The sequence below is a fragment of the Thunnus albacares genome, chromosome 14, assembly GCF_914725855.1.
Source record: "Thunnus albacares chromosome 14, fThuAlb1.1, whole genome shotgun sequence".
Classification (NCBI taxonomy): Eukaryota; Metazoa; Chordata; class Actinopteri; order Scombriformes; family Scombridae; genus Thunnus; species Thunnus albacares.
Genome location: NC_058119.1, coordinates 6266293 through 6285537, shown reverse-complemented (window position 1 = coordinate 6285537; position 19245 = coordinate 6266293). Strand labels below are relative to the sequence as shown.

General features: G+C 38.7%; 1 protein-coding gene across 4 annotated transcripts in view; it reads left to right on the top strand.

Annotated features, from left to right (window-relative positions):
* Positions 1–834: 834 nt before the first annotated feature.
* The window catches only part of LOC122996977 (cilia- and flagella-associated protein 46), a 57641-nt gene continuing 39230 nt past the window's right edge, over positions 835–19245 (top strand). For all 4 annotated transcript variants that reach the window (XM_044372830.1, XM_044372827.1, XM_044372829.1 and 1 more), the window contains exons 1-19: positions 835–1125; positions 1206–1327; positions 3457–3588; positions 3959–4023; positions 4901–5065; positions 5949–6072; positions 6568–6662; positions 8277–8429; positions 8613–8712; positions 9105–9203; positions 9374–9564; positions 9802–10027; positions 10426–10543; positions 12374–12503; positions 12763–12887; positions 13267–13385; positions 14489–14601; positions 16017–16229; positions 18506–18707. In XM_044372830.1, coding sequence (XP_044228765.1) covers positions 1077–1125; positions 1206–1327; positions 3457–3588; positions 3959–4023; positions 4901–5065; positions 5949–6072; positions 6568–6662; positions 8277–8429; positions 8613–8712; positions 9105–9203; positions 9374–9564; positions 9802–10027; positions 10426–10543; positions 12374–12503; positions 12763–12887; positions 13267–13385; positions 14489–14601; positions 16017–16229; positions 18506–18707 — 2541 coding nt within the window. In that variant the 5' untranslated portion in view covers positions 835–1076. The remainder of the gene's footprint in view (positions 1126–1205; positions 1328–3456; positions 3589–3958; positions 4024–4900; positions 5066–5948; positions 6073–6567; positions 6663–8276; positions 8430–8612; positions 8713–9104; positions 9204–9373; positions 9565–9801; positions 10028–10425; positions 10544–12373; positions 12504–12762; positions 12888–13266; positions 13386–14488; positions 14602–16016; positions 16230–18505; positions 18708–19245) is intronic.

Here is a 19245-nt window from a genome sequence, read left to right as displayed (position 1 = left end):
CCTATTACCTCATAGAGCACAAATCAACAATGGATTCAGAGTAAAACTCACATTTACCCACTTTTATAAGCAAAGCACTGTAAATGACACGGCAGTTACGCAATTTCAAACAACAAATTAAAGTATAAACTCAAAACATTAAGTAGGTCAAGTGACTGAGGAAAAATCTTTTCCAGAAAATAATTATATATATCACATTTAAAGCCATTCCAAAGGGTGAATATTCTCTTTGTGTGTATTTTTAGACATGTCCCATGATGAATTGCTTAACAAATTTGCTCGAGGGCTGCTCCGGAGCTATCTCTGCTGCTTTGAAATACTGGCAGGTAATACATGATTCTGTCAATTAAACCTCAAACTAGGAGCCCCAAGTCCACTTTAGGGAGAGCCACAGTGGATTGCCTTGCCTGATTACTTTGTCCCCTGTCACATCAGTAGCGGTATTTGGTTTGACCAAGTTAATTGTATTTCCACACTGAGTGGCCTGATTTCTAATGATGCACTTTGAAGTTACTAAGATGCGTTGGACCCACAAGCATGAAGAAGTGCTTTTTGTATGCATGTGTGTGTATGTTTGTGTGTCATGTGCACGCTGCCACACACACACATCACACACACACACACACACACACACACACACACACACACACACACACATATACACATTCACAGAAAGAATGAGATGGAGTGTGGGAGGAGGGGATAAATAGATAGATAGATAGATAGATAGATAGATAGATAGATAGATAGATAGATAGATAAGTATATGCATTGGACTAAATGAGAGTGTCAAACCCTTTTGTACCTTTTCGTTTACCGTAGTTCAAACCTTCTCTCCGGTTGCTAAGTAACGCTCCCTAACTACAAACGCGGATGGTGGGATATGCTAAACCAAACTCTTAGCATTTCTGTTGACGTATTTGGTTGTTGAAACTAACTACTGGCATATTTACCTCAACACCTGAGTTAATGACCAGACTTGTTTTTCTAACGGTTTAACAATTTCGTATTTTGTTGTTTGGCTAGTTACACATACCTGTACAGTTTTAATGGGATAACGTTAACTTTCAACCGACATGGACCTGGATATACGTCAGTATCTCACCAAGGCCAATGAGCAACAAGGTTTGTCATGTTTTAGGGGCAGTTACAGCTATAAAGAGTGGTAAACGTATTCCTTCACTGTTTTTATGTATTTTTTGCAGACTCTGGAGCTCTGCAGTCAGCGTACAGTTTGATCACGGAGATGAGAGCAGCTGGAAGCAGCGGACGAATTCCACGTAATGCCCCAGAGTTGTACGTCCTGTGCGCGGAAGCAGCACTACAGGTAACGTAGGCCTACAGGTGTGTAGACCTGGTCAACATGTCAGCACGATCGTAGGCAGGATTTTAGACAGTTTTTATTGAGGTCATAAGTGGCAGCTCCTGGATAGCAGGCTCTGAGTCAGTTGAGTCAAGTGTATGGTTAAGGACAGGGCATACTTACTGTGTTTTCTAAGACAGTGGTTTCTTAGAAATAATGTCAGTCTAAAATTATCCCTGAAGTAGAATAATAAAAGTCACAATACTGTATGGAGGTAATATGGTCCCTCTTCTGGGTACCTGTCAGGAGCCTGGCTGCAGGTGGGACAGGGACGACTGACTAATCCCAGTATACAGGGAGTTGCAGTAGTCCAGGCTGGAGGTTATAAAGGTGTGGATGACTTTCTTGAGATCTCTCAAGAAATGGCTTGATTTTGGCAATAGTAAGAAGCTGGAAAAAACTGTCTGTCACTACTGCATTAACTTGCTTGTCAAACTTAAAGACGGAATCAAATATCACACCAAGGTTTTTGACATGAGGTCTGACAAAGGTGGACAGGTTGCCATTACTGTTGGTAATTACTTTGATGGAGTCAAGGGGGCCAAATAGGACAACTTCAGACTTGCCTTCATTCAGCTTAAGGTAGTTTTGCGCCATCCAACACTTTATGTCCTCAAGGCAGTTCAAGCATCAAAGTTCAAGCATTACAGCATTAAAAACATACAACATAAAGAAAATAATAAGAGTTAAGATGAAAAAGCCTCCCCGAATAGAAAGGTTTTCAGGCCTTTTTAGGCTTTGATTAGTACAAATCACAATGTTAAGGGAATGACAGCTGTAGTCATAATGAATATAACGTATGTACATTCAGAATTCCAGTGTCTATACCATTCCAGATATGTTTGCCAAGCTCTTCTGTATACTAGTCAATGGAAAGGAATTCAGTTACTATATATGCTCCAGTATAAATGATAGTCTGCTGTAAATTCTGTCACAAGGTTCATACTGAAGCATCTGTGGACGTACATTAAGGGCAGCCAATGTAAGCCTACACATTGGCCCAGAGTCAGTATCAGACTCAGATGAGGAGTCAGCATTAGACTCTGATGCTGCAATCCTTGAATGAATGACTGATATGAGAAGGAATATGCCTGCAGCCATGCCCTCCAAGTACTATGAGGAGTGTTTTCATGTTGTGAGGATTTCGTGACTGCTGAGATGTCGCATAAGACATGATGCTATAAGCAGCCCCCAAGAATAAAAGATATGCATCTGACTGGGAAGAATAGAATTCACTCCTATTAGCACAGTGAATATCTGCTGCTGTGAAGACATGCGAGCGTCATGTTCTGCGGAGATTGCTGAATAATTCCTGACATTATTGGCATGTAGAGGGGATTTATTGGGTTTTACTGAATAAAGCAGGACTTTTGTGGTTGTTAGTTGACGTGAGACCAAATCAGTAAAGCGTGGAAATAAAACCTCTACAGAGCAAAGTCTGATCATAGATTTAATTTTTCATTGTTTTAGTACAGTAACTTTTGTTAGCTAAATCTAACTATTCTCCCAGAGGGGAATAGTAATGAATATTCACTAATATAGACCGAACTGTCCTAGGGCAAGGGAAACATATTTGAATAATGAAACACAGTGCTATTCCGTAATGTGATTTGTTCTTTCGTCTATATCATACAGCGAGTTTTCAGTGAAAATGCAGCTTGCCTTGAAGTCTGAGGCTTAAGTGAATGCTGAATTAGTCTGCATCCTCAGTAGGACTACATCACAGTGTGCTTCTGTTTTCTAGAGAAACATGAATATTCCAGTCACATAAAAAATCACAGTGATGCCGAGTTCATTACTGTAAAACTAAGTTTTACTAGTTTAACTGAATTATAACATGATTAAAAGCATACAGTATACAGGTAAACTTTCTGTTACAGGATCATCTTCCCTGACTGTTCTGCAATTCCTTGAATAAAAAGTAACAATGAGATTAGACTTTTTTTTGTCATTTGTATAAATGTGCATCACACATACATTTAGTCACATCTGACTAGTTTTAATAATGCATCAAACTAAGGAAAGTGCTGATGAAATAAGGTTGAAATATTTATTTTGGTTGGCCTCTGTATGTCTCTTTTTCTGTGTTTCAGCTGGGTTGTTTGGAGATAAGCGCAGCGTGTCTAAAGATGTACTTTGAAGGGAATCCGCCAGCCAATCAATTTATGTGTCGAGCCTACCTCTGCCAGGGTCAGCAGAAGACTCCGCCGGCCACTGGGAGTGTGGTGAGGACAGTAAATTGGACACATTTCCTCGAGGGGGTTGTGTGTGTTTGTGTTTCTGTGCCAGTGAAGCACACATACACACACACACACACACACACACACACACACATAGTTACTGTAGAGATATACTGTACTTATTTAGACTAAAAATGGAGCAGTTGCCCCAGCTTCGTAAACAAGCACTTGTGGTTTCACTATCTCTTATTCAGTATGAAAGGCACATCATTGCCCTTTTTCTTTTCATAGTTTAGAGCACTTTAAAGATTGTCTTTGCCTTTTGTCAAACTGAGGCCTTCATTGTCTAATCTTTGTATGTTTATATGATGTGACAAGTTTTCACTCACCCTTTTTGCATTATTTTCTATTTTAGGAGGACTTTGAGGAAGCTGTGTTGTATTTTCTTAAAGCAATTGAAATTTCAAAGCATGAGCCAAGGTATGTTATCTTTTAGAAGCATGTTTGGCTTTCAGTGTCAGGAAAGTTGACTTAATTTGTACTATGTTCAGTTTATCATCTCTGATATCGCTTGGCAAAACCAGTGCTCAGGTGCAACTGTAAAACATAATCAAAGTAATATGTTCACATCAGGGAATGCCTTTAAGCTGAAATAGGTTATGAGGGTTCAGCCTGCTGCTAGATTATTTTGGGATATGAATGTTTGATTTGAAATATAAAACAATTCTTCATACTTCACCCCGACCCATTATTCACAACTGGCTGATCTGCAGCATGTATTCTTCTACATTCTAACAGCTGACTGGAAGTCTCTGTGAGCAGGGTGAAAAGGGTAATAAATATAGATGTAATAAAATGAATCATATAACATACATTCCCATGTTTCTTGTTCTGAAAGATGTGTTTTGAAATATAGGCTTAGCCTTTGCAAGCAATCAGCACTGAATCTTTTCGCTAATGAACTCATAACCTGTCAATAAAGGGGCTGAATGAGCAACCCAATTAACAGCAAAGGGAATACATATCTAATCCATCCAGCCCAGACTAATGCACAACACGCTCTCTGGTGAATAAATTAGAAGCACTCTCTCTGTTCACACAGTTTTCTCTAAAACAGCGCTTTGAATTCATAAAAATCACTTATTTCACATAGAATGGCTGATACGAGGTGCTCTCCTGTGGCTCATTGGACGGTGGTAAATCCACACTCATTTACAATTCACAGGACTTTTGTGTTCAGAGATGACACTTGGTCTGAATTGAGTTGTACTGAGAGAGGAAATGGCTTGCGTGTGCATCGTATAAATAATGCAGTGTTCTCTGTTAACTTGTTCTGTATGCGGTTTGTTTCTTGCAGATACCACTTCATGGTTTTCAATGCCTCCGTGCTGTACTTCCAGACAGTGCGTCCTCTCCTGCAGCCAGGGCGGTGCCTGCACCTTGTTTCCTCCCTCAGGCAGGTGGTCCAGAGTCTGGAGGAGGTGGCAGACCAGGACCACAGCTGGAGGGCTGAACTCATGATGTAAGTGACCCCGCAGTGCCCCCCAAGTCTCATGCTGCTTTCATGGGGATGACGTACAGAGCTAATTAAAAAGCAGTTCATGTGTGACCACAGCTTTCTGGCTCCCAAGTTAATTGGCTGCCTTATTCTCCTCTATGGAGTGGAGAACGTGTTCTAATGTAAGTTATCTTCTCATGTTCTCCCATGGTACCATAGGCCTAAATGTTAGTTCGTCTTTGTTCGGAGGACATAATGGATCATGCATGTTTAGTATAAAGCCAGTGATAGTCAGGGTACTAATTGGATTAGGAATTTGTGGCATAACCAAAATCATAGCTGAATGTCATCCATTTAAGATACGATGGCCAAGATGCACGGCTTCCTTTCAAAACTCACTGTGCCACTACAATAATGAATAGCATGGTGAATGACTGACTGACTGAAATAACTGACTGACGTAATCAAAATATTTGCAGCATGGCATGCCCCAGTTACCTACTGGTTAAGACACATGCCACGTAACAGCGTGCACGGTTCGATTCCGGCAGCAGACCTTTGATGCATGTTACCCCCCCATCTTTCTCTCCTTCATTTCCTGTCCAATCTCTCCACTGTCACTGTAATGAAGGCTTGAAATATATTAAAAAATATTTGAAACATTGTTAACTATAATGCAATGCAGTTTAACAGCAGCTCAAACTGAAAAAGACCATATAGACACAGTGTAACAAAAACAAAACACAAGCTTAAAGATTCCTTCCAGACACATTTTAAGATATATAAAAATATTCTTCTTGGAACTACTTCAATAAAATCCTTAAAAATCCTTAAAATTGACTCACATCTCCATATATTATGGAAATATCCCAGTAAATGTTGGAGTTTGCTGTCTGCTTCTGTTCAGGCACCTGATTGAAAGTCTTGTGGACTCTGGGAAAATGGAGGATGCTGGAAGTTTTGCCAAAGTGACAGAAGAATTCATCAAGACACATACTCCACATCTTTATCCAAAACTCTTTACCTTGCTGGTAAACAGTGTTTTTTGCTACATACTAAAATGAAAAAATTTTAAGAATTTTGTAATAGGATTCCTTTTGGGAGTTAACATATCAAGTGAGAACTTTTTGAAGGTAAGAAAAACAGCCTTGTTTGAAGCGCTACGTTTGAGATAATTCAGTGAGTTTTGAGATGTATTTTTAGTATAAGATTGAGGAAAATGATCTGAACCCACGAATGAGAATTTTATCCTTCGGTGTATCTGAATACCTAAAACTAAAACTTGGTAAGACTTTATGAAAGTAGTCCAAACATTATACTTAACTAACAACAAGGTGTACAATGAATTCTCAGTAGATTATGTAACCAGAGTCCTGACTTTACCTATAACGCTATCCTGGACAATAAATATTTGCTAACTATTTTTAATGCAATTTCAACTTAATGTTGAAGACAGTAGGCTTTTAGTGAAACATTTTAGGAAAAAGAATAAAGTATGAGTTCTGACTTTTCCCCTTTCTCCTTAGGTACAACACAAGCTGTCTGAGAATGATATCCTCCTTGAAATGAGCAGGCAGTGTACTACCTTGGCGATCATTTACAAAATACAGCAATTTAAAAGGTAAGGAGAGTTTTTGTGTTTCATTTCATTAAATGTTTAGTTTTTTCTACACCTTTTCATTTTTACATGTTTTATTGCGCTAAAAGTGCTGCAGGGTTAATTTTGCAGAGAGCATTGCTTTTGTTTTCTGTAATGATGACAGCTCATTCCATGTATTCATAGTTAAGGCTGTGTTGCACCAACAAGGATTCATTTTTAAACCTGATTAAATCATTGTTTAACTTTATGTCACACCAAACTTTAAAACTTAAAATGAACAAAGATTCAAGTTAAACCTCTCTTCAAACCTCAGTTTAGTTTTTGCTCTTAACCTAGATTAAATTAAATTCTGTTGCACCAAAACTTTAAACACCAATTTAAAATGTGATCCAATATTAACTTTAAATCTACGCTCGAGGAGGTTGAACTTTTATGGCTGCCTTTTTGAGATGGATTGAGCAAAATAATCTAGTTCTCGAAGAAAGTTAAGGGACAGATTCAACCCAATTGCTGCTGAATTTCTCTCAAGGTACCAATTCGGCAAGGAAACTGTTATGAAGCTGAACAGGAAGATTGGATCAACTAAACATGGCAGTGACAGAAATGCAGCTGTAGCACTATTGCTCCAACTCCTGGTAGCCTTGAGATTTTATGCCATGGTTTCCCCCTTCTTTTATACTTACTATGTCCTGACAGCACACAAATTATTTTTTATTGTCTAATTTGGGTAAGCAAGCATCTCCATATTGATCAAAGTCTATTTAATATCAGTTTACATCAATAAACTTGGATTTACTTAACAGAGATTAGTTTTTAATTTGCTCTGCTTAATTTTAAATCTGGATTTACTCATTTTAAACCTAGTAGAACTGATCTTAGTTTAAATTAATCTTTGTTGGTGCAACTCAATCTAAAATAAACACATTGTAGTTCTAATTGTCCAGGGAAGGATGCCCTTGATCTGCTTTAACAATGTAACAATCTTTGAGAAAACATTTGAACAACTAGGGAGGCAAAATTATGTTTGAAAGAGTTTGCTTTATCTTTTCTTCTTTAGAATGAAGTAGAGGCAAATTGAGTCATAAACTTTAGCAATTATGACCTTGTTGATGGTCATTGCAAGGTTATTACTTGTCCAAAAATTTTCAAGTCTACCATTCTGTATTTGTTTTTATATTTGCTCTGTTTTTTAAGCTACAGGACTTAATTTAATAATTAATTAATTAATAATTAGTGATCCACTGGCTCTCAGTTCAGCCTGTGGCATCCTATAGTGGGCCGATTAATCAAGCTGCCTGCGTACTTTACTTGTATACAATAGCTTCTGGTGTGGCATTACACAAGCTCAGTCCCAGCCCCCACCCCCTTTCTGCAGGCATGTACTCAACATGTCAGAGCCCCTTATGGCTCTTAAGCTCAGCCATAAACGTCGACAGCATGACTCAGTCTGACCCAACCGTCATCAGCATCATATAGGTTATTTTGCCTAAGGTTTATGTGCTGTTTGGTGTGAGTATATTAAAGGGGGGTGGGGGGGGGGGGGTGAAAAACAGATGCATGTGTATTCTTGGACACATAAATGTATGTATATGTATGTGTATATTAATGTGCGCAAACACGTTTTCCTGTTTGTAGTGGGTTGGAAGAAATAAAAGAGGATGAGCTTGCAAAAAAGGATTCGGACAAGCTTGAGGAGATTTTCCATCTCCTGGTGGATTGCACAAAAGCATCGTCTATGCCTGTGAATTCGATTTCTCTACAGATTACACCCATCCAACCAGCCGACAGGTCTGTGACCCAGAATGTCCTGATTAAATCTCCCATCCAACACCTTTCTTGCTCCCTGTCCTCTTCATAAATCTCCCACTGCTGTAAAACCACACATGGATATCCCGGGGACAGTACATGGCTCAGATTACTGTTCTGAAGTATTGTGAATTGTATACATTAGGTTTTATCTGGGATTTGCAGAGTTTCCTTCCTCCTGGAGTTGGCTCTGCTGGCCTTGCAAGCGAAACATCAGAAAGTAGCTGCCGACTGTTTGAAAGAGCTCAAGTCGGTGGAAGAGGCTGTGAGTGTCCGCTACTCTCTTAAAACCTCAGGCAGTAGCAAAGCTCCTTTCTGTATCTTTACATATTTATGAATGGATTTTGACATCTTCTCTTAGGTAGGCCCTTGACAATACATTAGATTAATTAGCTGAGCACAAATCCAAGAGCTGAACTTTTTTTTTTTACTGGAAGGTTGTGGATTTTTTCTTAGAATTTTGCCCTTTTTATTGCTCTTATTTTCTTAATGAATCAAGTGAAATTATTACACAAGTAGCAACATCGCATGTACAAGATTTGATTGGCTGTCAAACATGGCTAACTGTTTGTATATGTGTCATCCTCTCTTCCATACACTGCTGAACACTAACTTTTGAAACTTTTGAACTGTTCACATGTGTATTTCTCTTTTTAGAGTATTGGCCAACGCATAATAATGGAGTGTATCAACTGTGAAATCAACCTCCTGAAGAAAGAGGCGAAGATGAATGACTATTCCAAAGCCAGCGTGGAGGTGCTCCATCATATGCCATCTCATTTGATGCCATATCGTACTTTGCAAGAAAGCTGTCACATTTAAGGATTGGCACAACCTATTCAGCCCAATTCAATCCAAGTGATAGAAGTGTTTTGTCTTATCAATACTACAAGAGACATTCTCAATCTGTAGTTGTTATCCCACAGGCCCGGCTGAAGGAGATAGGAAAGCTGGATCAGTGGCTGCAGACTGCAGTGAGAGAGGGAGATCCCCGGGCCGTGCAGGCAGTGTGTGCTACCCAGTGGAGTTTCTGCCTACCCCTCTTACAGCACAACCTCAGGAGACGCATTAAGACACCTTTGCTCAGAGTGGCCCAAATACTGGAAGACACACAAAGGTTTCCAGCTTCTTTAAATTCATCAATAGTCAGGGTTATGTGTGCATTTCTTAGGACTTTTCACTATTTTTGTTGTATCTGCACTTTAGTGAACATATGTTTGGTTGTTTTGGTTGTATCATAGTACACACTTATGAACCTACAGGAACATCCCTTGTGTTTGTCCTGTAGTGTGATTTTTGTACTGTCATAATGTGTTATTTTATGCTGGAAATGTTTATGTGTTATTATCAACAGCATGTTGTTGGAAACACGCTGTCAGGTCCACTCAGAGTTGGCAGTGATTGAAGAGGAGGAGGGACGCCTTGAGGCTTCGTTGACTCACCTTCAGAAAGCCATGCTGTTGGATAATGGGACACAACAGGAAAGCCTGTCGTCAGCTTTCCGCCTCCTGCAGCTCAGAGGGACCCTCTACCAAACACCCTCCCAGACCGAGGATAAAGCGGCTATGCTTATGCAGCAGGTTCTCAGCACTTCTGTGTCACAGTCTAACAATTCAAAACATAATGGTTCTTTAAAGCTGCGCAAGGCAAGTTTTTTATGTTAGAAGAAACTTGGCTTATCAGTTACAATCGCCGATAAGTACAGTGAAGGAAAAAAGCCTCCTATTCCTCAAAACTGAGTTGTTGTATGATTTCAGGGTATTGAAGTTAATTAAAACAATTGTGTGCAGCTTTAATGAGACAAGAATTCAGTAAGTGTAATTGTTGTGCGATGAGATTAAAATCATTTAACTTTAGAATATTGTTACCAGTCTTTTTGAATGTATGGTGCTTCACCTGGAATCTTAGTGTGCCTGAGAGTGTAGCCTACAGCTACAAGTTAACGCTGAAATCCAAACCTTCTCTCTCTTTCTGTCAGGCTAGGGACCTCAAGCCTGAAGATAATACAGACAGTCGTCCCATCCTGGTGGATGTAGGTCTACTCTTGGCCCCTGCTTATTTCCAGATGGTGCTGGATGCGGACAACACCTCCAAAGGTACAGATTTCACTTAGACACAATGGTGTGCTCTTAACACATCTCTGACTTATAAATAGATATAAAACAAATGTCCACATTTACAAAGCCTTTTGCCTCTTTGCCTTCTACATGAGGAGTGATGCATTTCATTTATCAAACAGGCGCATCAGCCTGAATGTCAGTTTCCCTCGTATCTCAGACACAATCTGATTGCAGAGAAGTGCACCTTCTCTTCTTTATTCATGGACATTTAAGGAAGGAATGTCCAAAAAGCAGGATCATATATGATATTTATGGCTGATTGTGTGTTCCCTGGATTTACTAGGGTTGATACAATTGCTGTTCTTCTGTAGAGCAGGTGGAAATTATGCTGGTATATTAAAAACGAAAGTTGTGGTGGGAAAGAGAAATCACAGGTGAGCACATCACAAACATATCTGTGGAGAAGTGTGGAATTAGTAAAGTTAGAAAAAGTAAATGTATTAATGAAAAATGAGTATAGATTGTATAAAATTTTTAAAAACTTTTTAGAGAGAAAATCTGCAGTAATAACAAATGAACACAGTGTCTGACTATTTTATAGCATCAAACGATGAGCAGTAGTTATCCCATCATGGATGACTCAGCCTGATAGAATAGTAACATCACTTTCTGCTCAATGCCATGGAGCCTCAGTCTTCGTAAAAAATACAACAAAGGCAGATTAAACGCAGATTTTGAGTTTAAATTGAATGAACTTCACAGAGCAAAATTGGTGGGCACTGTCATATCGTGGGTGCTATCATATCTAAATTTGTGTCTCATTCCAAAGGTCTTTTAATGGCAGTGTTAAACTTTGTTGCTGCTGAAGGTAGTGTGTGAGAAACAGCTTCAGGGTGTATTCCAGTGTTACTCATAGTGAAATCCTATTGACTGTATGCAGTGGATCATGAAGCGGAGCTCGGAGAGAGCCTTTGATCTCAGACTCATTCCAGACTCCTTGGTCCACAGCATCAGATGAACATTCAGCAGTCCTAATGATGCAGGGAAGATCTTGCCTCTGACAGCTGAGAGACTTCTGCAGGCATGGGTTAAAACCTTTGCTCCCTACAGGCACTTTTGTTTTTGCCTATAAACCTCATGCGACGCCCAGATCATTGTGTTCTGAGCTCCAAAGCCAGCACACCAAATAACCCTTGAGGCTGGAAGATTTCATTAATTACAGTGTGTAATGTTGCTGCAATTTTCTACTGTCCTGCAGACGTTCATCAATTAGAGGTGTGTGCATATGAGTGCGTGTGTAATTGTGTGTGTATGAGTATCTGAACTCTCAGGGTGAGTACGCACGCACTGGAGCATTTTGCTTCTTAACAACATTGCAGTCACAGACACAGACCTCTCTTCATAATCCAATCCCTAAAACAAATGCTTGAATGCCCCTGGTGCTGCTGACACAACTGCAGATCTAAATACAAATCTGCAACATGCTTTTTTGTTTTTTGTTTACTCTAATGTGTCTATTCTGATAGAACTATAGCCAGTGACATCACTGTTTGAGAGCATTGGAAATGGGCCATTTACTCCTGTAGCCCCTTTGTTATGTTTCCTGATGCTTACATGGAAATGGCATAATAGGGATAATTATGTAACTTCCTCAAAAGGATTACACTCAAGCTATACATATGAGTGCAGATTTTTTTCCATGTTCTATAAATTATAGACTATCAGTTAGGCCTTAAAGCTGTGCAACAAAATGACTAGACTTTTTGTTATGCATAATAGCCAGAATATGTTATTGATTCAGTGTTTGGAGGAAATGCAGAACAGCATTAATAAACTTATGTATATTTTACTCCAAATATTGTGTAGTTCCTGTAGGCAGTGTTGGATCTGGACCAGCGGCTCAGCTCTCTGCTGAGGCTCAGCATCACTCTGCATCTGTACAGATGGTGGATGGACACCTGGCTAGACAAGCAGAGAACACAGACAACACAGAGAGGTGTGTGCACATCTACACATGTATGTGTATGCATACACTTGGATGCCTTTTTTATGTCTATCTTCTTTCCAGGTTAAAGTTTTCTTCGTAATTATTTTTAGTTGTTAAGCTTCCCAGGAACCCAGTTGGAAAATTGCCTATATAATAAGCCTTTTATGCCTTGTTGAATTTATAACTCCAAGCTTTTATTGAGCATTACATACTAATGAATCTTTGATAATATTGGTCCTCTCTCTTCTTTCTTTGTTGGCTGTTCAAGGGTGAAGTTGTGGGCAACACTAGTAAAGACAGCCAGGAAACAGGAAGTTTGGGATGTGTGCCGAGCTGCTTGTCGATTCTGTTTGCTGTATGATGATGGGAGATGGAAGATATCAAAGGCTGACAGTGAGATGATAAATGATCCTCAGACTGACTGTAAAATAATAGAAATATTCTTAAAACTGAGAGAGGGATATTATAGTGATAAGAAGACAAAACGCAGGCATACTAGGTAGATGTGTAATCTAGTTTATAGAACTGTTCTGTTCATATTTCAGGATTATAAAATGATCTTATCTCATTGGTCATGTGTAAGTCAGATCTGCAATAATATAATATGGACGGATTTGCATGAGGTATAATTGGTTTTAGGTGTTGCAATAAAGACACAGATAGGTTGTAGTAATAGTGACAGTGTTACTTAACTAAATAACTAAATACAAGAAGGAGGAGATTGCCTGTCACTGAGAGAATTCATATCAAAGATTTTGTCTATTTTATCCAGACTGTAGATGCTCAGAGGAAGAGAGCTGCGCAGAGTGTCTTCACGGTTGCGATGGAAGCCAAAGCTCCATGAGGAGCTTGTTGCGCCTTTTGGCTGAAATTTACTTCATCAGTGCTGAGGTATTTGCCCCAATTCATACTTCCAACTCAACACACACATACACACTTAAGTTCTTGAAGTGGGAATCCACTAAAACTGCTTTTACATCACTTCTATAAACTTGGTTAGTTTACTCGCTATTTGCAGACAAAACAACAAAACTATCAATATAGAGTGCAGAGACTTTGTTCTGTAATGTCTTTTTTTTGTTATCCCAATCCATTATTGATGAAAAGAGGGCAGAAGTTCAGTGCAATGATTTTTTCTGAGGATTGTCAAGGTACAACACATTTGTCCATAAGAGGATCATACTCTGGCAAATAATCAGTTATAATCTAGTCAGACACAAAAACCTCAGTCTGCCTGGCCTTTTTTATGACCCTTTTCCATTATTGATGCTTATGTATAAGACAAACAAACACATTAGGAAGACAAAACTCACATTTTATCAAATGTTATTTGGATGCAGATGTTGTTGTAGTGAGGTGCTATCTCTTTATTTTAATATGAGATTAGAGACCAAGACTGCTTGCAGTAGCAGACATGCATTATGGGAGTTTTTTAACAAGCCCGTGAGGTAGATGTTGATTGGTCAGAGTCAGAGATTATTGTGCTTGTCATATGAGCTTGTCGTATTGTGTAATCCCACTTCCCATCAAGCCTCCAGCTCCAAGTCTTTATTAAGTCCATAGAGATGTTAACTTGACAGCACTTTGAAGAAAATGGAGATAACTCTCCACAGTGACTAGATGACCTTGCCAAAACACACTCACACTATAGCTTCTCTGTGTGCTCCTCTCATGTAACTCTCCCTTTGTTCTATGACACATGGGTATTTTTTTTTAAGAATTCAGTATAGTTAATTAATTAAAACATATCTACCTCTCAGTCTGATGATGAAGACAGGTTCCTGATGTCTTACCTGAGATGTCTGCCGCTGGAGTAAAATGCTCCCAAGTCATTTCTTTTTTCTTTGATCTGCTCCAGCTCCAGCTTTAGAAAACTGCCATTCCCATAGTGGGAGGTCTTCTTTTCTCCTTTTATTATAGAGTTGTCAATATAGAAAGTCACCTTTAATATTATCTTTTGAGGTTGAGAAATAAATGGTCTCTCTCTTATTCAGGCTACCATCCAAAAGCTGCAGACCAAGGGGGTGCAGCTCAACAGCCCTGCTGTCCCCCAACAGGAGAGAGGGGTTTGTGTGTCTGAGGAGGATCCAGACTGGATTATTTACAGGTGAAAACGCATAAGCACACACACACATGCAGCGTCACAAAACTAGAATAAAGATCTTGTGTCTGTTTTCTATATATTTTGTCTATTTGCAGTATCTATATCTGCTCTTATTCTATTTTATCACTGATTTAATACATTTTTCTCATTGTAAGTAAAAGTGTTTAGTATGAGATACTTTTTTAAAAATTTTACCTGACCATATTTAACAATTGAATATTTGTTCTATTGTAACATTTATTATAATAAATATTATACTATTTATATGCAATAGCATCAATAGGAGACAGCAAGAAAACAAAAGGCAAAAGTATCTGTCAACACCCATGTTTCCTCCAATGTTTTATCATTTTTATTTAATTTTAATTTTCCCTTTGTTATGGCATGCTGTCATTAGATAAACAGTTTTGACAAATTCATTCAGTTTATTAAAAAAACATGTTTGTCCCAAGAATGTCTTTTATGGTTTGAAATCTTCCTGAAGTTGATATAATATTTATAATTTATAATGTGTAAATTAGGCTGCGATATAGCATTATACAAAGTCTACAAAGCCTTTACTTGCCCAACTGTGGCTTTTTATAGATTCTGTTAGAGTGGAGGGACGACATATGTGTGCTTCAGTGTCTGTGGCGCTCTAAACCAGGCAGTGAATATGCTTTTAAATTGAATATATTTGCATAACTGGTCAGAAAATCTGATGGGAAAGACAGGTTTTGTTTCCTCATCTCCTCTACCAAAACCATACATCGTATCTGAAATCATCCCCACACCACTCATGTGGTACGAAACAAAGTTTAAAACATCAATGATGTGATTATCTTTAAAAGATAAAGACCACGATGTTGTAAATGTAGTGTATGCCATAAAGCTCCAGGACCAGACACATTTCATCACCTGTTTCATCATTAGCTATTTCCTCACCACTACATACTTCTAGAATCAGTGTTGTGGGAGTCAGGGGGGTTATCTTGCTCATCATAAATTATGCCATTCATAAATGAACATCAAACCCAGATGGAGTCTAAACCAAAAATATAATCTAGTTTTATAAAGAGTGCTATAATAAAGCAAAGAGTAATAACTAGTCTCCCTGGATTGAAATCAGAGTTGAATAAAAAAACAGAGGAGGATTCTTAACAGGATCATTTTAAAAGGTTTATCCAGCACGTACGCAGTATAACTACTGGATTACTCTGCTTATGCCCTGCCATGATTCACAGGTGGCTGGATGAATAAAAAATAAAATGTGTGTCATGCAGTAAAACTTGGCTAATAGCATTCCACTTTTATTCAGCAAATTAAACGATGTATGTAAAAATAGTAGCATTAATCTTCAATATCTTTCTCTCTCACACACATAACTTTCTCTTTCCATTCTGTGCTCTCTACTGTACTTCTCTACCTCTTTTACCTAGAGACTGGATCCAAGCCCTGTCTGCCTACGCCACCTCCAACTTCTTGCGGGCAGCAGAGCTCGGAGCAGAGATCAGGGAGCCGTGGGTGACGGCAAATGCAGCCATTTACCTGTGGAACTACAGTAACCACTTGCTGGCAGCTGGGGAGTACCAACGCCTCCTTCCCACCTTCCAGAGCCTGGTGGAGATGCTCCGAAAGACAGAGTACACTGGGTAGACCTGGTCTCTAAATTAGTACCGCTTTTATTGCAGGGTAGAGCTGCTTTCTGTAGTTAGGTCACAGTTATTCTTATAGTTGACATGTACATATAGTACTGACACCTACCCACAACCCATAACTGTTTCACTGTTTGGGCTGAAGTATTTACAAAGTTCAATTTACAAAGTGCAAGTATTTCAGTCCAATGGTAAAAAAAAGAGCCAAGCTGCTCCACTGGGAATGAATAAAAGACTAATTTTGTGCAGGTGCTGTTGGTGTTATTATAAACAGGTCTTAAATGCACAAAATGTAATTTCTGCCGCTAGGTGTCTCTCAATCAAAACAATAACAAAAGATGGAGTTTGATGACATTGTGAAGTAGCATGGGATCATGGCAGTTGTTGTCTTCATTGTTAAACTACCAGCTTCTCCTGGTTACGATTACTACAGTTTTCATCATTCAGGATGTTTTTACTGGGAGCCAAATTATCCGCAGAGGTTTCCTCCTCTCCAAAACAATTGCACATGGGGATTAAAACCAGTAAAAACACTGAATAAAGCAGTTTGTGTTTCTCCCACACTGTTTAGTGGGCACAGGACATCCGGGAGGGGCTGCTAGCTGAGCTGCTGCTAACGTTTGCTCAGCTTGTTTCTCTGATAACTTAAGATCCAGACATCTGATGTCTAAAACTGTTCATCTGGTTAATATATATACTTAAAAACGACCAAGATCTAAAAAGTTTATTGTAAAAATGTGTCTTAAAACTGATGAAAAGTAAATTTATGACAGTTTCTGGCGGATAATCACAACCCCGACGTAATATCTTGTATGCGTTAGGGATGTGCAGTGTATCTGTATTTTTTGGGGCAGAAAAATTATTTATATTTGTATTTGTATTCGAATAAAATAGGAAATAGGTGTAAAAGTCCACTTTTTGTTTTTATTACGCTTCTAATTTTAGGATATTAAATTTTAAAATAAGTATTTATGAAAAAACTATCTTATGAAACTGGGTCTCAAACTCAAGTCTTAAGATCATAGACGACTTGTGTCAGTAGCTCAGCTTTATCTTTGGGGAACACTTCCAACTCCGGGAGTGATGTCCAAATAAGGAAATGTGCGTCATGCAACGAGGGGGTGTGACTCCTCTCGTTGAGACCTGCTGATGGACGTAACAGAGGAGCAGAGGAGAGAGACTGAGATAGCGATGTAACCGACCTGCACGCTGGTATTTGACATGTTTTTTTCCCGAAAATAAATAATTTTTAAAAAATTTATAAAAAACCCACTATTTGTGCTTTGCTGAATAACGTATTTGGATTTGGCCACACGCCTAGTACGTGTATACTCTTTTGTAGACGCCATTGTGGTGGACACCCACAACACCAACGCATGCATCTTGTGCGTGTATACTCTTTGGTAGAGGGATGTGACGCCATTGACAGGCGACCAAATGAAACAGAGCGTTACCTTGATTAAAATTATGGATTTTTCTGGGTTTGAAAATTGTTGGAAACACTTGGGATAATGTCATTACACAACTCAACAAAATATATAACATTGGTTTAGTTGTTTTTAGACATTTTAATGCAGAATAGTTACATATTGTAGCTTTAACTGGAATATCACAGGTGTTTGATGAAAACTCATTCACAAAATGTCAACATTTCAAGAAACATGAAGCATACGTCCTTTGTGAGGAGTGATGAGTGATGTCTGTACATTTTTTAAATTACTCAGTGGGTTTTGAATGACTTTCCTTAGCACTGCAGTAATTAACCCACAGTGGACTACACAGTCCTTCAACTCAGGTGAAACCTGAAAATGATTACTTTTTCATCTGATGACAGCAATATCTACATTTGTCCACCTCAGAAAATCATGTTAGACACTATCAAAGTTGACTTTTAAAAAATTGTAAATGTTCATTGTAAATTCATAAATGTTTGCAAATTCATTGTCTATGGCACTGTACCACACTCAGAGGATAAGAGACGGTTATGTGTGGCTCTTATTTTTGGCTATGGAATGAAGCTGTGAATGTTCATGAAAACAGACCAAACTGTCCTTGGGCGTAGCAATAATTATGTGAATTTTGGGAGTCAGTGACATTCACATGCAACAATGTGGCCAAGGAAACTCACATTTGCTGTCCAAATCTGTGGGAAAGTTTTATACTTTCAGAAAGAACTAAAAGATAAAAACATGTTGGGCCTTCAAGCTCAACTTTCAGTCCTTATATTTCCACAAAATGTCAGTTTGGAGCATTCTTTGTGTTGTATTTCTCAGGAATCGTGCTCTGTTTGTGCTGCTGTGTGATGCTGTGGCCCGAGGGTTGATCCAGCCTCTGTGTGGACCAGACAGCGGTGAGCCAGCCCCGACAGGAGACAAGGGCAAAAACAGAACTGAGAAAGGGATGGAAAAGGCTGCCAGTGTCCAGGGTGTTTTCTTAGACCCTGCTGCCCTGCAGGATGTCCGCAAAGCATTAGAGGTATGTCAGTGTGTGTATGTGGGAGCATGTGGCATCCTTGTGGGCGTTTGTATGACTAAATGATTTAATTAGTGTAATAGAAGTATTTGTGAAGAATTGTTACTTTCAGTTTTGTCAAAGCTTCTACTTCACTGTTGCATTAGCTTTTCATCTCTTTTCATTTTTTTTTATTTATTGATTGTTTGGTTTAGAGGTGTGAGCTTCCTCCAAATCATGTTCCTATGTCACCCAAAGTGCATAAAAACTACCTATGTCATCATATATAAAAATAAAAAATTCACACCATATATTATATAAAATCTCCACACTTCACTATACATTTGCATTAGAATGCCCTCTCTTGCCATACATGTATAATAAAACTCCCTATATCACCATTCATTTCCACAGCAACTTATGTCACCATATTTGCATTAAGATTATTAAAAAAACTATAAATAAGCTACTTATACGGAAACAATCTGAAAAGACTTGAGTGACAATTGCACATTTGCTGATTCTGTCCAAAACTTCTGTAGAATATAAAAATGAATGCTGA